Source organism: Prionailurus bengalensis, chromosome A2 (genome assembly GCF_016509475.1).
Source record: "Prionailurus bengalensis isolate Pbe53 chromosome A2, Fcat_Pben_1.1_paternal_pri, whole genome shotgun sequence".
Lineage (NCBI taxonomy): Eukaryota > Metazoa > Chordata > Mammalia > Carnivora > Felidae > Prionailurus > Prionailurus bengalensis.
In genome coordinates this window covers 38213243-38236291 of record NC_057348.1, presented here as the reverse complement: position 1 = coordinate 38236291, position 23049 = coordinate 38213243, and the positions used below count along the sequence as shown (strand labels likewise).

The following is a 23049-nucleotide window of genomic DNA, read 5'->3' as shown; positions in this document are numbered from 1 at the left end:
TGTCCTTTCTTTTCTTTTCTTTTCTTTTTCACTCTTCGGGAACGTTCACCTTCAGTTCCTTCTTTGGAACTGCCGCTCAGACGTTTCAAAGTCCTGTGCATCTCTGTGTACGCCGCGAACTCCCCACTACCTCTGTTAGCTTTCCATTTCTCTCTCGCTTCCCCTCCCTTTTGTCTTCTCCTGCAAGTGGGAAACGCTCTAACTTAAAAACTTCAGTTGCCTGTTGTTAATGTAAGCCCCCTGACTTGCCATGATCCCTAACCTGGAGCTAGGCAGCCGAGCCAGGGAGAGAGACTGAGAGACAATGGATGGGGATGGAAGGCACATGGGAGCATCAGCAAGACTGGGCCAGTACGCACACATGCACGCACGTGAGCGTGCTGTCTGAGGTTAAGGTAGAAGCTGCATGTGGATTTATTCCTCCTGTCAGTGCACACAATTTAAATATTTTAAATATGCACACACATGCATACAGGCACGTATTGAGAGATATATATATATGTGTATATATATAATGTATGTATAATGTTATACATTATATATATATATATATCTCATATATATAATATATACATATCACACACACACACATATATATAATCTTATTTTTGGCAGTTTGTTGGGCCATGTTGAATGTATTTTGTGACTATAGAAAATAAACGTCTGCAGATTTTCCTGGGGATCACAGTTGTGAGGGATGGGGGCCATTTTTAAATGTGGGTTCCACTTTTGATGTCACTTGTTGACGGACCACCATATTTTAACAATAATTCCCTTCTTGGTATAATTAATAGAAAATTAGTTTCTAAAAGTAAAAATTGGGTCAGAAATGGAGATTATTAAAATGTACAATTGCAAAAGCCTGACCCTGCAAACCCCATTTATGCAACCGAGTTCCAAAATGCTTTTGAGTGCTTGATGACCCACTGTGGCTTCTTCCTCTGGCTGGCTTAGTGTAGGCAAGAGGCTAGCCGACTAGGGGAAATTAAAACAATGTTGTACATTATATTGTTACCAGCCATCGAAAAGCCTATTTTGTATGCAAGACAGCAATGCCGAGATATATGGAGAGCCCTAGGCTAAGTACAGAAGATAATTACATTTGGAATTTTACTGAGTTAAGTCATTTACAGCTTCAAATAGTTGCAGAGAAAAATCAGCCAAAACACACTTAAACTTTTTGTTGTGACTTTTCAGGATAGAGAGGATTTTTTTAAATTAGTTATCATCTTATATGACAAATTACATTTTTTAAGTAAGATTGTCTCAAAAGTTATTTTCTTTAGTTAGTTAATATTTTTCCATTCACACTACAAGATAAGAACTTACTAGAACAGTGGGATATTCATACAGGCTAAGGGCACGTCATAAAATCCCCAAATTTTTACATAACTCTTTGGAAACATCTTTAAATTTAGCACGCTTATTCAGAAGCAAAACAATAGTGTTATTTATCTCCCCACCAAAGTTCACTTCTTATTGATGTGTGATAAGCCCTTTAAAAATTGGTTTCAACAGAACAAACCATATGGCTATTACTACCTAAATCTTTACATAGTGGTGGTTACGAAGTGATACAAGTTCCTGCATTTATTCAGTGGATAAACTTAAATTCTTAATGTTCAGCTAGAATAAAGTGTTCGACCGAGTGTCATGGTTTGCCCCAGTAAGTGTTCCAGAGTCCAGATTTGACTGTGGGGCCATTGTTCATTACTCTGAAACTGATGATCTACTTTATTCATTATTCGTCACTCTCCCCAAGAGCTGGCAAGAGAAGGAAAGGAGTTAGACCATCAGTAAGTCAAGTGGTTATCTCCTGGCAGCTTTCTTGTTGTTTTTTAGTGGGTGTGGCCTGGCGGTGTTATAGACCTTTTAAGAGGATTCTTTGATTATTTGTGGATTTCATTTGTTCATAGATTTCCCTTCATCCTTCAGCCCTAAATCCAATCAAAGGCAGGGTTTTCAACTTGTGATAGAAACCAAAGAAGATCATGTGGCCAGAAGTTACTATGTGGTAGTTACCTGTGATAGTCCTTGTAATATTTTTGCTTCAGAGTTTGCTCTAATGGAGGAAGAGACGGGGTCATTCTGAAGGGTTTGGTTTCTTCACAGGTTGAGGGATTCGTTAGAGTGATAGCCTGGTGCTTGTCAAGAGCCAGAGTTGGCAAACCACAGATCATGAGCCAAATCCCCAGAGCTAACAGAGGTTTTTACATTTTGAATAGCTGGGAGGGAGGGATCCAAAGAAGAATAAATTATGTGAAATTCAGATTTCAGTGTCCATACATAAGATTGTACTGGAACACTTGTTTGTTGACGAGTTATCTCTGGGTGCTTTTGCACCACAGCAGAACATTTGTATAGGTGCAACAGAGTCCTGTGGCCTGCAGAGCTGAAAATATTTACTGTCCGGCTGATTCGCACAGAAGTATACCAAACAATCCCCGCTCAGGAGGATTAAAAAAAAAAACAACAACAACAATTTGCATCATATTATTTGCAACTTGTTCCCTTAGGGTCTCGGCTACCTAAAGGCCGGCTAACCCCTTGTTACATGTTCCTTCTTTGCCTTAGTGTATAAAACCATTCTAGTCACCACACTGGTCCAGTTTGCCCAGCAGCAGCTTCATATAACAAGTACTTGTCAGTCTTGGGGATCATGGTAAGCAGGCTGATGGATATTCATTCATTTATCCGCTCATCTACCAATTCATTTGGCAAACATCATCCAGAGCCTGGATGGCAGAAACGTTGGCAGAACATGGCAGAACATGGCAGAAACACGGCAGAAACGTTGCTGAAGCCAGTAAAGGGTACAACACTGAACAAAGTAAGGCTACCCTCCTGGTTTTTACATTTTAGAGGAAAAACAGACTGTAAATAAGTAATTTGCCAGTGGCAATGTCCACTCCTTGGGTAGAGCTAGCTGATGTCGATGGATTCTTGAAAATACCGGAAACATGCTCAGAAGAGAGTTTCGGTGCTAGAGAGGGGACGAACCGGAATAGATTAGTTACTCTTCAAGCAGATGAAATACACAAGACAATGTTAACAGGTTTAGCAGTTAAAGACCCCTCGCCCTGAGATAAAGCTGGAATGCGGGACAGTTGGGGACAAGGAGACAATTATACTCAGTAGCTACACTCATTGTGGGCTTCCTATTACTCTCGTGTCCAGCATGTCTGTGTTTGTGCTGTCACGTTTGCCGTTTCATGTGCCCATGTCTGGAATGTACTTTTTAATTGACGTAATGAACAGTTGCGTGTCCACTGGGACTGAGGTGTTGGGGAAACCAGGTCCCTGCAGCAGCAAGAATATGTTGAAGAGGTGTCCTTTTGCTTGAACGGCCTTTCCCTCTTATTTCCTGTTGGCATCGTCCCCCTATTCTGTCAACAGCACGCTACCGAATCACCCCATCTAGAGGGGGTGCCCTGTACATGACCAACTCCTTGACAACTTGCATTTGCCTTAAAGAAGGAATTTTCCAGACCAGGAAATACCTGAACCTCCAAGTATCCAAGTCTATTACAGAATTATCATTTATTAGCTTGAATTTGAAAAACATTTGTACCACTTAGCACCTCAGGAAAGAGTAACAGAGGTTTGAACAATTACCCACAGGTGTTCCCTATACTGTAGGAGGAGCAGTTCTACAGCCCCTACTACCCAGACCTGCAAGGACTTTGCACAGCAGTACTTAGAATTACTGTGATGTTTACATCTGGAAGAGGAGTCACACGTGTACCTCCATTAGAAAAACAAGCCCAATAAGCTCACGTTGGTTCTTACATCATAGATCAGTGGAGGTTCATCATGTCTACCCTAGAGCATCGCTGTGCAAGGATCCCACAGGAGAGTTCTGGAGGGCACCATCAGCCAGCACCAGACACGGCCAAAGCTAATGAAAGCCACTTGAGTGCTGTCCATTTTTAGCCCCCTGGAGCTAAACCCCAGAAACCGTAACTCTGACCCAAAACCAAAGGCCCAGTTTGTGAGCTGAAATCAACCTCTCCTAAAGAATTAGATGAAAAAAAAAATTTTTTTTATAACTATCGTTAGTCTCAGGGGATCGTGGCTACAGACGTTTCCTTTCTTGGTGCTGTCTGTACAACACTCTACTTGAATCACCTGAAAAGCCTTTACAATTCCAATGTTGAGAGTTAAGGCACCCAGGCAGAAATCAAGGTGACGGGCAATGAAGTCTGACTTAGACCCATCCCATCAGCATTGTGTGTGAGACACATTTGTATTGCTTTTATTTTTGTGGGAAGTTACCAAAACATGTATAATACGTGTTTTCCTGGCGGTGGGCCCGTTATGTGGAGCTTGACAACCGAGAATGTCTAGTTAATTCAGTTCGCATGTTACACTCTGTTACTGGTCTCAGAGGGGAGAGGGGTCAAAAAGACATCTTAGTGGGCGTTGTAGGCCTTTCTGAATATTTCTCACCACATTTCATTATTACAAAGTCAGTTGAAATTTTTGAATTTTAGCAGTGGGCTAGATGGTGATTAACCCCGTGTATACCTCGGAGCCCAACATTGTAGAGAATTGGTAACCACACATAGGCACCTAACATCAATCATGCGGGTGAAGGACATGGCTTTTTGAGGCGAGGGCGTGTCTTTTAAGATTTTATCTGTTAGATGCTTTCTTTTGACACACTCTTCTTGATGCTCTGCAGACAAAGGGATAGGTTAGAACTGCAGATGGAAGATGTTCCCATAATCGATATGCGTGGTCTTACATAGGTCATGAATGTGCACACAGAACACGGGAGCCATAGACACAGGGTCTGGAAGTAATGTTGAGGTGAGGAATTGCCCACCCATATGCCACGGGCAGGACTGTAAAGAGGGACCTGAGGCTTCCTTGATAGTTGAGCACCAGCCATTGACCAGACAGGTTTAGGGATGTAAATATTCATCTGGCTACCTGGGCTCACTCAGGCAGGAGATGCATAGGAATCGTCTCAACCATTAAGCTGTGAATGAGATGGCACAGAAGGTTATCTTAGTGGCTAGATAGGAATTCCATCGTGGGAAAGGGAAAAAGCATCTGATTTAACGGACAAGAAAAAGTCTTCTGACGGATTTCCCTTTCTTAGAAAGCTGAGGCGTTCATGGTGCAGATCTGTTTTTCTGGCCACACATATTAGTTGTGATGATCATGTGACCTTTGCTCATTTGTCAGCACATCCTCTCTGGTGTACGAAGGTGGGTTTTGAATGAAAGAGAAAAGGAGCCTTGGAAATGCAGTGTTTGCTCCTGTCCGCAGCTCAGCCTGTGTCAGGGGACGGGTCTCAAGACAGGCTTCCTCCAATCCTTCAGCCTGTAGACCCTTTAAAGTGAATGTCAAAAGCCCCCACGGGGAAAAGGAGCCATCCAAACCAGTGGGGATGATCAGCCTGGTGCTGGCAGCAGGTGGTGGTGGAGGGGTGGGACCTTTCTTCCTTAATAATTTGATTCCATTTGGTCACCAGTTATCAACTACCTATTGTATTCTGCGCACGGGATGCAGAGGAGCAAGACAGCCTCTTCCTTCCTGTGAAGTGCAGCCGAGCAGGCCAGGAAGAGTAGCATGTCTCTGACTCCACGCCGGGCAGAGTTTATAAGAGGAAGCACAGGAGCATTGTGGAGGGCACGCGGGAAGGGACAGCGGCAAGTACATCGCAGGCCAAGAGAGCCGTTTAAGGATTCGCTTTGATTGTAGCGTCAGGGAGGAGAGTGGAAGAATCTGTGTTCGTTCTTAAATTCATCTCTCTGTTCCTCCAGAAGTAGAGTGACCAGCCATCACGGTTTGCTTGCCTGGGACTTAGGATTTCCAGTTTCACAACTGGGAACGTTCCTGGCAAAATGGAATGATTGCTTCTTTGAATCCATTGGATTTGGAAGTGATCTGTACCATGCCTCGTGTTCTGCTTTTAATTTACAAAGAACCTGGGAAACCCTTTGAAAGGGTATTTCTTGAGTTCCCACTATATGCCAAGGCACTGTCCTAGGGACTTCATACCCCTAATTTCATTAAATCCTCACAACCCCCCTGTGAGTGGATACTACCCCATTTCCTCAATGCTAAAAGTTGGGTTTTGTTTTTTTTTTTAAGGAAAATTAGAACATTTGGAAATCACTACACATCGTACATCTAATGAGCATGAGTCCTGTCCCATTACTTCTGCCATTTCTTGTCCTTTGAAAAGGTATTACCCAATCAGTAATTACCTTAACAATTATTGGCTCTTCGGGGTCAAAGAAATATTTCCCTGTGCTCTCGCCTCTTACCGATGAAGAAACTGGAGTTTAGAAGATCTCATTAATTTGTTCAAAGCCAATGGCAAATAATGGGCAACGCCCGGGATTCTAGCCCAGCCTGTGTAGCCTGTGCCTCCTTTTATGGCACTGCTGCCTTGCACTTTTCGTGCAGGGTCATCGTGGCCCATTGAGGTTCTGTGCCTACACCCAGGCGTTGCAGATCACTGGTTTTAAAACTTGGCTTTGTGAGACCATGCCTTTTCTCCGCCTCTTGAAGCTCCCTCCTCAGCAATCCATGGCATTTGGGCAAGGCTGAAACTCAGTGACACAGGGATCACTTGGAAGTTTTGTAAATCATCTACCCCAGCAACTGTAAGCTCCAAGAAAACGTCAGCAGGGAGAAAAGTGTGCGAGTTTCAATAGCAGAGGGAGACATTAAGCCTAACACAAATCAGTTACCGCAGAGACTTTGCATGTGATTACTGTACCATTAGCGGTGCTGTTTGTAAGCACACTAGCTTCCTGGACTTTTGCAAATATATTATCTGTAATGTGTCCCCCCTTTGGACCTTTCTAACACCATTCAAGGCAATACTCCGAAGAGTTCTTCACAGCAGTGGCCTCACAGAGCCTCATGACTCTCCCTAAGTAAGCTCAGAGCCTGTGGGGAAGAAGTCCTAATGGCATCAGAGCAGCATATTGTCCCTGCTTTGTGACTGGAGCCAAGAAAAAGAAGAGAGAGTCTCTGGGTTTCTCACTTCCACGTCCCCCTTTGAAAACCAAGACACTTATTTTTCATAATTTAAAATCCTGCTTAACTCTGGGAGCATTAGAATTCCTAGACTATGACTTGAGTATTAGTGTGCGTCTGCTTTAAATGTCAAGAGAGTCTTTAATAATAACACGTAAGGAATGTTAAGATGGTGACAGAGTACAATAAAAGTAGGGAAATTCTTCCATTGGGGTGAAATGAACCATAGGTTGCCTACCACCTGAGAGCTGCAGTTGTGTTAAAGAAATCATTTACAAGTTCTCACTGGTGCTGAGTTTTGAAGGCATGTGAATGACCGCAGTTTGATAAAGTGGGTCGAAAATAACTATTTGGTAAATACTCAGGCAGAAGAATTTGATTTCTTCTCCTTTCACATCGCTGTTTCGTTTGTTTTTGTTTGTTTTTGTTTTTGTTTTTGTTTTTGTTTTCTCGTTTGTCTTCTTTTGATCATACGTACTTTCAAGACCCGTGAGACTGGATGCACGCTGTCCCGCTCAGTTCTGTTTGGATCGTCATTGTGTATAAAACTAACCTGCTGCTGTTAAGGCATACCCAGACCGTGGAAGAGAGCCCTTTCTCCCAGACCTCCTGCATCAAACTCACACGTGTGGGGTCCTTATGAAAACTTACTCCCACATCCCCTTGCTTGGTGTGTTTGGCTTAGCAAGTTTACCTGAGACCCCGGTCAATTAAATTGGGGATCATCATTGTATGGGAATAATCTCGACTTCCCTGCTCATCAGTTAGTTGAGTGCCTGCTGAAACTCCTTGCCTCACCCTCCCTTGGGGGTTCTGCAGTGGTTGTTCAGCCAAGGGGGTGGGAAGAGTGGCAGAGATCTGTGTTTTCATTTGGCATCCCAGGTGCTTTTGACAGTCTTACCAGAGTGGGAAGGTCCGACGAGGCATCATATGACTGGGACTCTAGTCTTATTTCTGCCCCTTCCCAGCTCCATGATCTTGGGTAGGTTCGCCCTTTGAGCCTAAGTTTCCCCAACTGTAAAATGCAGGAGTAGGACGAGAGGACTTGAAATAGCCACAACAGTCTTTGCTTCTTTGAAATCCAGTGAGGGACTTGGTCCCTTCTTCTCATCCGTCCTTTGGTAGTTCCGGCATTTTTACACATCCAGAATCCTTCATTTATTTCAGATTTTGTTTCTCACGAGTGAGGACCACCAAATTGGGCTTAAAATGATTAGTCCTCCAGACAACATAAAAAGTGGTTATGTTAAATGAACCTAAAATCGTGTTCCCTTTTCTCTGCTAAAAGAATGAGTTTAATCTCCTTATTTTTATCTTTGAAGATGTTGAATGGCGCTCCTAGCCTTCGGCGGTTATCAGTGTGTCTGGAGCAGTACACGCGTTCCAGTCTTTCACAGCCAGGACTGTCTAAAACCTAATTTGGGGCCATGGCTAATAGAAGAGGGGATGACCTGTATCAGCCAAGGGGAGAAAAAGCATTTGCTTAGGATGAGGGAAAGATACAGTGAGAACCAAGGAAATCAATCCAGAAGCAATGGGCTTCATCTTTCCTACACTTTCGTTCCATTCTTCAAAACCTCAAAATTCTCCCCGCATTGAGGCCAGCTTCAGACTCTGGAGAACTCGAGTTACGCTGGCCCAAGGTTCCAAGCGTGGGCTCAACCAGTGGAAGTCTAAATAGGCTAGAATTGACGTAACTTTCCTTCAAAGAAAAGTTAGGTATTTTCGAATATTCGTGAAGCACTAGGCTCTATGCTAAGCTTGTTATGTGCAAGCCCTTATCTAATCCTCAAAACAACCCTTCAGAGTTCAGAGATTATTATTCCATATTTAGAAGAAGAAACTAAATACTTTAAAAAAGGTTACATAATGTGCTCAGAGTCGCAGAGCCAGAATTTGAATCCAGCCTAGTCTGATTATAGTACCCACATCCTTCATCCATTTTCACCGTGCTGTCTCTCTACAAAGTTGGGGGGCAACCTGCGAATAAGCATTGCACAAGCAGGTCCCCTCAATGTGTGGCGCATTGACATTCCTCTTAAGCCAGATACCCCTCCTGTGTCCACCAGGAAAACTCTTAGAGAGTAATTCTCTTCTGATAGTACAACATCAAAAAATTGTTTTAATTTGCCAGCCAAATTTTTAGTTGACCTTTGGAGTAAATTTCTCATCCTCCTTCTCTTTGCTTTTCATGGGATTCAGTTTATGAGGGAATGCTGGAATATATACTTGGCAATATTAAATGTTTGTATTGTCATATTATAATAATGAAAGGATGCCGTGAAAATTGATGGGGATGCTGAGCTCATGGAATGATGGCATAAAAAGTAATAAAGAATCTGAAGGCTTTTTGAAGGGCCGGTGTATTAAAAATGCAAGACAGCCCCTGTAGAGAGAGGACGTGGTTTCAATAGGTGTGAATGATTAGCTTTTTTGCCTTAAAGAATGAAAAGTGAATTTGGCAGGGTTTTTTTTTTTTCTTTAATTGTTAAAAAGGATTTGTGTTAGCGTTAGAGCTGCAACTGATACAGTAAAAAGCCAAAACCCATCCAAGAATGTATTATATGCTAGTTTGTACTAATAATCAGATAAAAACAGAAACTTGGGTTTTTGCCCTTCTTTCTGTAACCTCGTAACCACCTTTTATAATAAAGCAGAGCTAGGATGAGAGACTTGAGTTTAAGGCAAAATAAGGAACCTGGGTAATGGACAATGGACAATGAATTCTAAGTGATACTCTCATGGAAAAGTGAGAAAATGTCTCCCATGGCAGTGATCTCCAGGGGTTATGGATGTGGCTGTGTGTATAAACTCTAGGTATGTGTTTGTGACATGGTGTTACTACGTTTGAGCAGTAGAAGGTCAGCACGGTAGACATTTGGATGGAATACAGACGTGTGGATTCCTTTTGATGCTGGGAATTTGAATTTCCTTCTACTTGGTCTTGGTAATTGCTACATCGACAATGCTTACCTCCAAATTAAGTCACAGTTAATATTCATCAGAGTCTTAAGTAAATATCACCTCTCACCCTTTCATTCTTAATGTTCAGTATGGCAGACTACTTGTTTTTAAAACGAATTATATTTATATATATATATATACGTATATATATATATATACGTATATATATATATATACGTATATATATATATATATATATATGTATATATATATATATGCCTTCATTCCTTCTTGCCCCATGGTAACTTTTGAGACAAAACATTTTTTAAAAATCTAAGAATATTTTGGTTCTAACATCTAAAAACTTAGAACACATTTAAAAAAAAACACACAAATAACTGTAGAAAAATGCCATTGCTAACATTTAATTGTCCTAACTGAGCCACTTTGGAAAACTAAATTCCTTTAGCATTATGTGTTCAGAGCATCTTTGAGTTTGGCTGTTCAATAACTTACTAAAGAACAGAGGGTGAATAACATAAAGTGGCTCCTAATATGGTATCATTTTCATTTCCTGTTTGTGGAAAGATAAATGCTAACACTGTAAGGCTTTTTCCTTCTTCTTAATTTATTCCTCCCTGCACCACAAGGGAATAAAAAGGAAAAAAAAAAATCAAATGTGATATGGCTTGAGACTGAGTCATCCAGTTAAGATACGCCAAAAGCTTTTTCTCTTGCTTTTGTACCTTTTTCCTTCCCTCTCTCTGCCTTTGCCCAGATGCTGAAACACCCCTTTCTCTTAGAAAACACCTTTATTTACAAAATGTCTTATTTGACTTGAATTTTGGAATAATTCAGCTTACCAAAAATTGGGGTTTCCTTTTTTTCTTTTTCAAGAGTTTATCTTTAAATAATCTCTGTACCCACCATGGGGCTCAAACTTACAACTCCAAGATCAGGAGTCACATGCTCTACCAAGTGATCCAGCCAGGAACTCCCCAAAATTGGTATTTCAAAGATTTAAGGTTAATTATGTGACATAGAAGAAATGAGTCCCTCCCTAGTTCAAAGGCATTATTTTGGATAAGCGGTCTATAAAAGTGCTGTTCTAAGTAAGACTCTCTCTACACCCTTCTCTCGTGCTTGTTTTCTCCCCCCCCCCCCCCCCCCGCCCACTGTCTCTCTCTCTGTCACTCACTCATTCGTTACGTCTACATTTCCCCAAAATTCCACAGCCCTTCTCTTAGCTATACCTTTATCTTTTGGAACTGTACTTCCCACTTACTTTACAGAGGTAATTATTATCATGTCTGGTATTTTTGCCCAGAGCATCTTTGCCGTAGACCTCTTTGCTGCAGAGATTTTTACCACAGAACTAATTGTCCTAAAGCAATTTTGCCATAAGAGATTAAAAAAAAAAAAAAAAAAAGTAACTGGCTGACAGTTTGGTTTGACACTTTGGTTTCATTTCTCCACTGACAAAGTATTTCCATTTTTACATTTATATAATGTACAAATGTAAATCTTAACCCTCATGCTGGGGTGTACCATGGCACAGAGTTTTCAGCCCCCGTTTCCCATAGAACTTTGGAACATCTGTCACTGGACATGTGACAGTAGGCCGAGCACAGAGAACAGCGTAGAAGGCTTTCACAACATAGCACGGAGCTCAGTTACAAACATATATTCTAGTATTTAGAAACCCTTGCCTCTTCTAATGAAGGAAGAAATTTTAACGAGGGTGAATCAAAGCAACAAAAAACCGTGATACTGCGAAGAAAAGAGTTGGAAGTTAGGTGAAATGCCGAGGTAGAATCCACAAAAGAAAATCCGTTATTTGTGCTGTTGTTGCCACTATCTCCACTGTATCTTCTGAATGCGTCCCAAATATTTTTTTTAGTTCACAGGAGAATCCCTTTCATTTTGTTAACTCATTTGATGTGTGTTCCCTTATGCCCTTCTTCACCATCCCTCTCTTATTTGCCACGATTTTATCCTTTATGGTAAAATTGTCTTCTGGACGATCAGGTGTGCGGCCAGGATGCTGGTGGCAAAACTGTCTAGAAGCAATTATTTTATGTCCCCTTTGCCCAGGTGTCTTAAATTATCAAAACTATCACCATGTTAAAATGGTTGGAGGCACGTATAAAGAAAGTAGCATCCAGTGAATAGTATTTGAGGGCCTCCAATGTACATTTGATGAAAAACTTGGGTGCTGTCAGAAGGTAATGCTCTGTACAATGAGAAGACTTAAATTTTTGCTCAGATGGGACTAACACATAGTAGGTGCTCACATACTGAGGAAATGAATGATGAAGCTTGTTCTCCATGCCCTTGACCATAAGAACTTGTCATCTCCTGTAGCCCTGGGCTTGCCCGGCTAACACTGCTTCGCAGCACTGTGCTAATCCATGCCTGCCTGTTAAGAAAGGTGAAGTTAATTTTGCATAAACGTCCCCATGTGTCTGGGAGCTTTTCCACAACCACAAAAGATGAATTTATGAGTTTTAGCTACCTAGCTCATTTTCCTTTGGCTTCCTCATGAATAAGATTGGTTAATAGGCATGATTCACGTTTTTGTCTTTTAGCTGTCTGTGTTACATGGGACTCCTTGGTGCCAGCAGGTCTAGAACTTCCCAGTTAAAAGCTAATGCATCTTGTGTTGAGAAATCTCACACTGACACCTCCAGTTACTTCGAGTTTGGCAATGGTTGTGTAGATTTCAAAACGATTAAGCAATGAGAAAGATTTTGTCATGTGCAATGGTGCTATAGTTTAATTTGGAATATGTATCATTTTGGATGTTAAAATAGTAATGCATCTGTATTCAAAGAAATAACAGAGCACTTTCTTCCTACTAGCTTGCAAAAGACAAAGAGCGCCTGCAAGCCATGATGACCCATCTGCACGTGAAGTCAACAGAACCCAAAGCCGCCCCTCAGCCCGTAAGTACCGAGCTACACCAGGGGAAACTCCACACTGTTTCTTTGCTGCTTCCCCACCCCTAAGCATAGGAGGCAGGAAAACCTACTCTGGCAGCTGTTAGTATTGAAGGACATAAGTCAGTGGAGTGTTTCCGGTTACCTTCTATAAAGGGGGTGGTGTGCAGGGCATTTCACAACGTAGAGGATGATTCACATACGGTCTTTGGCCACGAGGCCCAACAACTCGCTCTTCGGGACAGATGATTGATGCTGTACCAGGGTACGAAAATATGATAGGTCGCCGGGAGGGGGAAAGGTCTTTCTAAATGGTGTGAACCCAGAAAGAAGACAGCCAGACCATGGAGTCAGAAGAAAAGGGCATTTCAGCCTGCATTAGCCAAGAGACTGCGGGTATGAGAAAGGGAGTGAGGGCCAGTGCAGTCTAACGGTCACAGAGGAAAGACATAAGAAATAGGAAGCACACTGTTGGAATAGCTGGAAGCTAAAATTGTGGAGGGCATCTAATGGTTATTAGAGAGTTAGAAGTGAATATTACTCTTTTGCAGTTAGGAGTTCCAACATGGTATGTTGAAATTACGTTTCACTTGTAGGAATCTCCTACTTCTTGCCTTGCTTCCTTTTCCTTAACCTTGAAGAGTGCCATCCGAGCACAGACAGTTAATATCTAAGCAGAAGGATGGTTTCTAAACCCCAAATCCTGTCTTGGGCCTCATTCCTTGCTATAAATTGATCTCTTTAACAGTTGTATTTCTCATATACTTATATTTCTAAAAATCTCCTTAGTAGCTTCTACTGATTATTCAAAATGGAGAGAGTGCTTTGCTTCTTGATTTTTAAGATTTGTAAAATTTAAAGGTACACTGCCTTTATTTGATTTTGCTTGGAGTCACTGTGTGAAAATTAATTGAGCGTTGACAATCTATAGTTAGTACCAGCAATTTTAATCAATATGCAATGATGCAGCGTAATGGCAAAGTATTGGTTTATCTGTTTTGACTGATTTTTTTCTATAAATAAAGCAAACATACACCCATATATGTATGATTTATGATGATAGAAATAAAACGGAGTCAGACTATTAACCCAGCAAATATGGTAGCCTGCCAAGATGCAGTTGGCAGACAAAATTAATGTCTGAAACAGAACACATTACTGAGATATAGGACATAAAATCATTAAACACTTTGTGCATCCATTTTTACTAGGAGAGAGCCCTTAGTTTCCGTGTTTTGCACTAAATGGCCATAGGACTGAATGTGTAGGCTACCAAAAAGAAAGGGAAACAAAAAAACCTAGGCCATTGGGTATAATGGGATGAGTAGTCACTTGTGCCATTTGTGTTGACTTCATCAGCCCCTTCTTGTAATCATAGGAGCCCAGTTTAGGAAGTTGGTAAGACCCGGAAATGACTTCATGGGGTTTTCCGGTGGGCACAGCCAACTGCTAAGGGAAACGATAGCCTTTGGAACTCTCATGAAGTCTTCAGGTGGCTTCTGTTTGGAATGGCTTTTTCCCCAGGATGAGGGGTATGGGTCTTTGAGCCTAGTAATAGGGGAGAGAATGGGATTATCTCCTACTTCCTCCATGGATTCAAAGCAATGATAGAATACTGTTTGGCCTCCGGACTCTGGGAGGGACTCATTTTGTATCATGGGGCTCTTTGGGAGGAGGAGGGATGAAAATGGAGAAGGATTTGTGAAACCCCATGGGGCGCTCCGTGAGTGCTGGGGCAGGGTGTTGGCAGAGAGGGCCATCCATCCAGGTAAGCCTGCATAGGCCCCAAAAGGACCCTTGGGAATCTCCATGAAGACCAGTGTGAAGCAGCCAGTAAACAGGGAAAAGCAGTCGTGGGGGAAATGCACTGGGGAGGAAGGTTTGTCTTGATTAGTATTAAAAAAATAAAAAAATGTTTTACATTCTAGAAAATTGTAACTTTGAAGGGGACCTCCTACTAAATTTATTTTTAACTGTTCTATTGAAAATTCTCTCCCACTAGTCAACATTATCTCTTAGTAGTTCAGCACAGTATTTCTTTATTAAAAGAAATAGGCACGAATATTTTTGACTGAAAAATTAATAGCTTTTGAATTCATACACAGCAGGTTTTCTTTTGCAAAGAAGTCCAATATCGCTGCACAGCACTTCTATAACCATTTATTTAGTGTCCAAGTCAAACCTTTGACAGCTAGAGCAGCGCTACAAGCCAATATAAAGAACTCCAAGATGTAAACCAACAATAGGCCGTCTGTGTGAGGTTTGCCATTGTCAAATACATAGATTGTTTGGATTAGTTTATGTAAATGTACTGTTGTATTACCCTTTGAAAAAAAAAAGATCACATTTGTGTATGAAAAGTGGTTCCCTTCACAGGCAGCATTATAAATTCCTTATCCTTTAACTTACATGTAAGAAGTAAAAATTGGTGCCTGACAAGCAGATATTGCGTGACACTCTGTTGCTGGAGTGAACCTGCCTTCTTTTCATTTATTGGAAAATAGAAAATTTTATTACAGATACCATCTTATAAATCAGGAATTATTAAAATACGTATAGGTGAGGCATTGGGAAATTAATTATAAAAGGTAGACGTGTAGTGTTCTGCATAGATTTCTCACTTCCTTGCCAAAAAGGGGCGGGGGAGGCACAGGCGTTTCGCAAACCCTTGGTTCTTTCAACTTGAGGGATACGGAGCTATCTGATGATCGATTCTCAGGTGCAAAATATTCCTTTTCCCTGCAATTAATTTATTCCACCTTAAATAATAGAATGCACCGTGTATCCTTCTAGAATCTTTGATTTGAAATAAGCAGTCGTCAGGATTCAGATCTAACCATAGATGGGGACTTTCATGTTACAGCCTTGCCAGTAAGTTGATGAAGTTTTTTTTTTTTTCTTTTTTCCGTTTCTGTTTAAAAGGAACTGCATGTTTATTTTAAAATTCTTAGTCACTAAGTGATAGAATGCTTTGCTGTAAACGTTGCTTTTCACTGAATGCCATTTGGGTGGTACATGTCATTTGTTGTATCCAGTCATCCAACCGGTCGCTGTTGCACTGCATCAGAGAAACTGCCACAACCTTCTTGGATTGTTCTTACCTCCGCTCAGACACGTTCCCCGGACCCTGTTGCGGAACCCGTCTTCCCCTGTGGGTAGTTGGAGGATATGCTCACCTCTGGACAGTCTCGAGTGTTTAGACCTGGCTCTAAGCTCATCCCACACCGGGACGTGCATAGGTGAGCTGGAGGAGGAGTGCCCGGCGTTCCTTTTCCTCGGACACCTTCAGTGGCACCTCTTCCTGCTTTGCCATAAAATCCTTTAGACCAGAAAAGAGCTCTCCTTTAGTAATTTATACCCAGGGCTCCCACGGCCTGTTACGTTTGGAAAGGGAATTCCTGCACTTAAAGCCCAGCTATTTTATCAACAAGTATTTATGAAGTAAGCTGCTAAAAGCATAGAGCCCCCTCCCTGCCACCGAGGTGTTTGGAGTCTTGTGGGACAAGCTAACAACCACACACACCCACAGCATGAATTGTGCCCCGTGTCGTTAGAACGGCTCACCTACATCGGGGATTGAGACAGTCTTCAAAAGGAAGCAACGGAAAGGAGTCCCATCAGCGATTCTTTCCTTGGGTTCGGAGTAGGGGCGTGTGTGTCTGTGAGGAAGGCGACTGGGAGAGGAAGGCATGTCACGGGATCAGTGTGGAGGAAGCAAAGGGCCAGCCAACATCAGATAAAATAGGCTTTCCATTTTTTAATTTATTTTGTCAGCTTTTGATTTTATTAAGGCTGGGCCCGGCGTGGAAAAGGATATGTAAAAGTTTCCCAGAGCGGCCGTATATTCTAGCAGTTGGGTAGGCACGGCGGGAAAAGCCTTTCTTGACATGAGTTTTAAAAGATTCTTCTCCTTTCCTTGTGAAGAGAAGCAAAAAACCCAACAGTAGTAAACTACCCTGATGAGACTGATGGCTATTCTTCTGTTCCAGACTCAGTAACATTCTCAAAGTAAACACCAGAGTGGATTGCTTGGGGGTTCGTGTCTCCACGCTTGCTCCATGGAGAATTTGCTGAGCTGTTTATTTCCTTGGAGGGAAGCTTAACTCAGAGGACAAAACAATAACAACAAAAGAAGCATATCTGTGTTAGGACTTTATTAAGTTGTTAAGGATTTTTTTTTTTTTTTAAGACTTCCCTCTCATAATGTCAGGAGAATCCTGTAAATCGTATTTTATAATACTGAGGACACAAGAGGGACACATTACTTCAGGGTATTCCTGCACACCAGAAAACAACTCCTGATGCTGGAAAAACCACATTCCTTCAGATTTGGTGGGCAAGTAATTATAGCGTAGGTAGTAGATCCTTCTTTATGAAAATGTTATAAAACACTTACAGGAACTTGGATATTTGAAGCAAAATGCAGTATTACATTTTCCTTTTTATGCATTCTCTTTTCCTCCAACCATAGCAATTAGGACTGTTATGAAATAGTTTTTAGCTGCTATAAAAACAAAGTGTCCCCCCCCCCTCCCGCCACACACACACACACACATCTGAAAAAGGGGTCTTTTAAGTCCTGAAGAAATGGCTGATCCTTTGGGCTGCTTGCAGCCTTGCTTTAGGGCTAGAGAAACAATATTAGGCAGCCATAAAAGATTCTCTAGCACAACACACACAAGCTATTTTTATATACTGTGTTTCATGAAGCCCTCCCTGCCCGTCCCCACCTCTGTACCATCACTTTCTCATTCACCGCCCTCTGCCAGTGCCTGGCCCAGTGCAGTAGCTGGGACACCAAACCAAAGCTTCCCATGCCGTGTCCTAGCCGCCCCACGGACGCCCCTTAGGCCTCAGGAAGGCGGGCCCGACCGCCAGCCTTTCGCGTCTAGAAACACTGTGCAGTTTAAAGCAGGCCTCCAGCCTGCTCAGGACCGTAAAACAAGAGCAGAAAAACGAGTTCTGTGAGCCTCAAAGTCTCTACTAAGCAGCTAGGTCCCCTGGTGTTTGGGTTTCAGGTCTGCCTTTTGTTCTCCGAATCTGTTTTCATGTGAGGCAAGAGCACAAACAAAAATAAAAATGAGTTCTTATGGGAATACTTACAACAAGTCTGTTTCTGTCCGGGGTTTACATCAGTGGTTTGTTTATTTTTTAAAAATGTGAGTGACTCATCATCTTTAAAAGAAGAGAGGAGGTTACTGTTTAAAAACTCGAGATTAATCTTTGAGAAAAGGGCTCAGTAGAGTAGCAGGCAGCTGACAGAGTCCCAGTAGTCGGGATGGGTAAGCTTCCCAGGATAGTCCTTGTGGAAGTGAGCTGGGGGGAAAGCCGGTGGTCGAGAGCCCACGTGCATTTAAAACAGAAAATCCTCCAGCTAGTTCAAGTGACGTAAGAATTTAACTTCTGGCCAGACCCTCAAAGCAATTATCTTTGCCGAAGTCATCACATGACGGAAACTTGCCATGTAGAAAATATGAGAGTTACTAACTTTTCTAAACATAGCAACTTCTTTTGAAATAGAAAATGGACACAATAAGAAAAATAGGAAAAGAAACCCTCCCTGCCTCCCAGTTGGATCCCTTCCTGCTCCATGCCCCAGAAAAAATAAATAAAAAATAATCTCTTAAAACCTTAACTACGATCAGAAACACGAAGCGCATATGCTTTCATTTCTAATTGATGATTATATTAAGATTTAATAGTTTACAATTAAGATGAATATTTCAAGATTATAGCAAAACCCACACCATTCCCGATTTGCTCTTCTAAGATGGTAATTTTTCTTTTTCTTTCTGTGGGTGTGTGTGTGTGTGTGTGTCCACTGTTTTCAGAGACCTTAATTAAAAGAGCAGGTTTGGTTTGAACACAGAGCCTGTTTTGAATCCTTCCCCCCCCCATCTTGTCTCTCCCTCGTGACCTTCCTCCCCGAAGATGGTTTCTCCTCAAGACAAGCATGTGATCATCAAACAGAAGTTTAAAAGTTAACAAACTTCTATAGCAGTTGACAAGGTTGACATTTCATTAACTTGTTGGTTCAGCCTTCAAATGATTTCACGAGGCGAAGCACCCCCTGTTTGGAGTTTACAGCTTTTTGTTCTTCCTTCCCTCACAGACTACAGTCATGTTTAATTTGGAATCTGGGCTCCTTTGGCAAATTAGCAATTAGAACAATTTTGTGGGAATATGTATATGTGTCATTAGTTTTCCTGCAAATTAATAGCAAGGGCAGAGGTCGGGCAGAAATTTTCCACTTGACTGCCGTTCCTCTATTGAGACTTGGCACTTGGTTGTGGAATGGCCACAGCTGCTCTCAGCCACCCTCTTCCTGGAGGAACTGTCTTTTAATTAGTTTACCTCACAGCCATCATTACAAATATTACTGCCTCCCCTCCTTGAAGTAAAATTACTGTTTCTACAAAATATTCCAGTGACATCTTGCACCACCTCACATTGGTGGTGGGGTCACTCGAATACAGCATTTAATCATTAGATCACCTCCGTCCGCGTCTCCTAATTAGAACCCTTACAATACATTTTTATCTGGTAATTAGCTGAGATTGGCTGCTTCCTCTGTGGCTTATTAGAGACAGCCCAGCAGTGGGTGTGAATCACGGTGTCATTTGTCAAGCCTGGTAAGCCCCCTCTCTGCTCTCTTCTGGCTTGTGTTTATTTCCATTTGCTACCTGTGCTCAACAGCCTCCAGAAAACGCTACTGCCTATGTCTTTGTGGGTTGTGCTCACCCTGGAGGGATTTTATTTTGCACTGTTGCTTTTTGGGTACAAGCAGGCCAGGTGTTAAGACCTGTGGTAAAAGCCACAGATGTCCGGTTCTTTTCACATTTTATGACACAGTACCATGTGACTTGTCTGATCTACATGAGTGAGCACCAGAGGATGGATTCGTACTTGCTGAATGTTTACGTGAGTTTTGAGTTTTTGGAGTGGAGTGTACTTGGTGCCCTTCCTCACCAAACGGGACAGGAGCAGGCACAGTTCTCGAGGCCGTGGGGTTTCTCATTTTCATTGCGTGTTTAAGAAAGTGACGGTGTTGAGGGGTACCGTTCTTAAATGGAAAAGGAAAGCCAAAAGTACAATTACTCTCAGAATCGCTTTACGGTTGTTACGCACACTTTCCCTTGAATAGCGTCTGTATTTGATGGTAAGCTCTTCAGGGGCAGCAGTTAAATGTTCTATCCCTGTTTTTGTCATTTCTCTTCCAGATGCCTTCTGTTGGCTCAGTGATATTTATTGAATGTCATTTATAGGCGGGGATTAAAGCTATTCACTGAATCTTTTCCAAAAATAAGCATACAGAAAAATGAAACAGGCTAGTGTTTATTTTTCCCATTAACTGGGCCTGGCATCACAAGCGTGTGTCTGACTTTCGGTTCAGGTTCAGGATAGAGGCAAGTTATTTCATCGATCAACAGCCTCAGTTTGCTCACCTGCAAAATGTTGGCTAATAACATCTCACTTACTGGTGATGGTATGAGACCTCAGTGAAATCATGCAGCGGCAGGTAATTTACAACAGTGGTTTCTACAAATGGTATCCATGACTTTCCAGGGTGTTTGGCTATTCTTACATCCAGCAGCATCTGAATTTTAAAAGCTGTATATTTATGAGCAGTAGCCTTTGAGGCACTAATTTCCTTGACCCGTTGCTTGGGCTGATGCTTATACACACTGTTGCTGTACTTGGTCAGTGATTAAGGCCCAAGGCAAAGAGGAGGTCAGCCCCAACCTTCCCCCTTGGCTTCTCAACTCCACTCCATCCCATGGCTGCTCCTCCGAACTGTAAGCACTTAGTCTGCAAATGCGTGTCACCAAGTCAGGTTTCCAGCACTCATAAAAAAGCAGCTCCCAGCATTGGCCCAGCTTGCCGGGGGGCGGGGGCGGGGGGGGGGGAGTTAAGGGCAGTGTCCTCTCCATAGCTTGCTTTCCTCAGGCATGGGGGTTGGGAGAAGGGTCTGGCGTTAGCAGAGTCAGCATTTCAAGAGGGGAGTTACAAAGCCAAGCACAAGTACAGGCTTGCAACCCAGTATTCCTTTCACAGTACCATGTGTACATTTTTCAATTAATATTTACCTAACGACATTTGATCCTTCTTTTCTTCACATCACTCGTCTTTATTTCGTTGTGCTTTTTTATGGAACCACCCTAAACATACGGGAGGCGTTCTCATGGCTTTTTTTTCATTACCAGAGGATGGTAGGTTGAGTCTTCTCAACAAATTCGAACTTTTCATAGGCTCTTTATGAATCCGGAGGAATCTCATGTTTAATACCTTGTACAAATAATGCCTTGTCCATCTGCAATGGTGAAATACTTATGTTGTTAAATGATTCGAAATGGCGGTTTGAGAAAACATTACCAAATAAGCCTACTTTGCGTGGGTTTCTTGGATTGGAGGCTGGCTAGAAGTATCTGAGATAGCAATTATGTGTAAATGGTAATATGTTGAAAATAACCACGTTCTTTATCATAGCCAGACTTACATTTCTGGGAGAACAAATTGTGGGCAAGTGGGACAAGCCCTTTTCTTCAATGTTATTAAGAGAAGCACTTCAAGGTGAAGTCTAAATGGAAGGAAGGAGTAAGTACTCCTTCATTTTCCTGTATACTCCTTCAAATAAATAAACCCCTTTTCCTGACCTGATGCTATAGATTCGATGACATTCCTGAACATATGAAATCTGAAGAAAAGTTTTTAGTTTCCGATCTTTTTGTATGTCATTTTTTTTAATTAACAGATTCCAGTCGTACATTTATTAGAGTTTAGTGAAGATTACCCATAAAGCTTTCAAAGATTAGTCTCTGCCAACTGATGTAACTAAATGCTGGTTTACTGGATCAGTGCCATTCTTTTTAATGAGTCATAATAGGCCAGACATCTTTGTGATGGCTCCCTCCCTGAAGTTACATTATGAAGTAGCCTATCACTGTACCAGCCAGTGTGGTAGCCACTGGCTGCATGTGGCTATCTAAATAAAAGTTTAGGGGCACCTTGGGTGGCTCTGTCTATTCCACGTCTGACTCTTGGTTTTTTTGGCTTAGATCACCATCTCACGGTTTGTGAGCTCGAGCCCCACATTGGGCTCTGTGCTGACAGCGCAGAGCCCGCTTGGGATTCTCTGTCTCCCTCTCTCTCTGCCCCTCCCCTGCTCACTCTCCCCGTCTCTCTCAAAATAAATATTTTAAGTTTAGTTGTAATAAAAATGAAGCAAAAACAGTTCCACACTAGCAGCAGCCCTTTGCAAAAAGTGCTGTTTGGAGAGCTCAGGTCTAGCCCAGCGTATCCCAAGAGGTGGCTTCTGCAACGTTGGGGTTCAGCGGGTGCTACCAGAACTCCATCTCCCTGTGTGCCGTCTGCCAAGCACAGCATGCTACTCAGGAGGGTTCAAAAGCACAAGTACTACAAAGACGGTTCTTGATGACTGAAGAAATGTTTTGACCCCGAACTTGTCAGACTCACTGGGCTAGATAACCCCTTTCTGCAAACACTCATCTATAACTGTCTTTGGAGAACACCTGTGTTTCCACGGGCCCATATCCTTTGGACCTGGCCAGAGGTATTTTCAACTACTCAGTGGACTCGCCTCCTATTCCAGTTGATTAGAGAAGGAAAAGTAGCCAGGCATTTCCTGTGTTACTCCTGCTGGATTTCAGATGCCTTCTTGCTCACCGTTTTTTTTGCAAAGGTCTTCTAAGGATTATTCTTGTCCTCACAGCTGAATCTGGTATCAAGCGTCACACTCTCCAAGTCTGCATCAGAGGCTTCTCCACAGAGCTTACCTCATACTCCAACGACCCCAACCGCCCCCATCACTCCTGTCACCCAAGGCCCCTCCGTCATCACCACCACCAGCATGCATACGGTGGGACCCATCCGCAGGCGGTACTCAGACAAATACAACGTGCCCATTTCTTCAGGTAGATACTCCATCTGTGCCTCCTGTAGAATTGTAACATGCAGTTCTTGTAGACCAGCCTCTCTTTAAAAAGTGATAATTAATAGGACAATGATTCTTATTTAGCAGATATCGCGCAGAACCAAGAGTTTTATAAGAACGCAGAAGTTAGACCACCATTTACATACGCATCTTTAATTAGGCAGGTAAGTAAATAACACAGTATGTGAAATTCTAGCAAAAGGTATACATGTGCATGGATATATTATATTGATGAAGTAGATTTAAAACCGT

At 42.2% G+C, this 23049-nt stretch overlaps 1 protein-coding gene across 7 annotated transcripts in view; it reads left to right on the top strand.

Annotated features, from left to right (window-relative positions):
- The window catches only part of FOXP1 (forkhead box P1), a 596530-nt gene that overhangs the window by 550759 nt on the left and 22722 nt on the right, over positions 1–23049 (top strand). For 5 of the 7 annotated variants that reach the window (XM_043587930.1, XM_043587932.1, XM_043587926.1 and 2 more), the window contains 3 exons: positions 12768–12851; positions 22576–22777; positions 22882–22961. In XM_043587930.1, coding sequence (XP_043443865.1) covers positions 12768–12851; positions 22576–22777; positions 22882–22961 — 366 coding nt within the window. The remainder of the gene's footprint in view (positions 1–12767; positions 12852–22575; positions 22778–22881; positions 22962–23049) is intronic. The other 2 variants (XM_043587931.1, XM_043587927.1) reach the window with 1 other exon arrangement.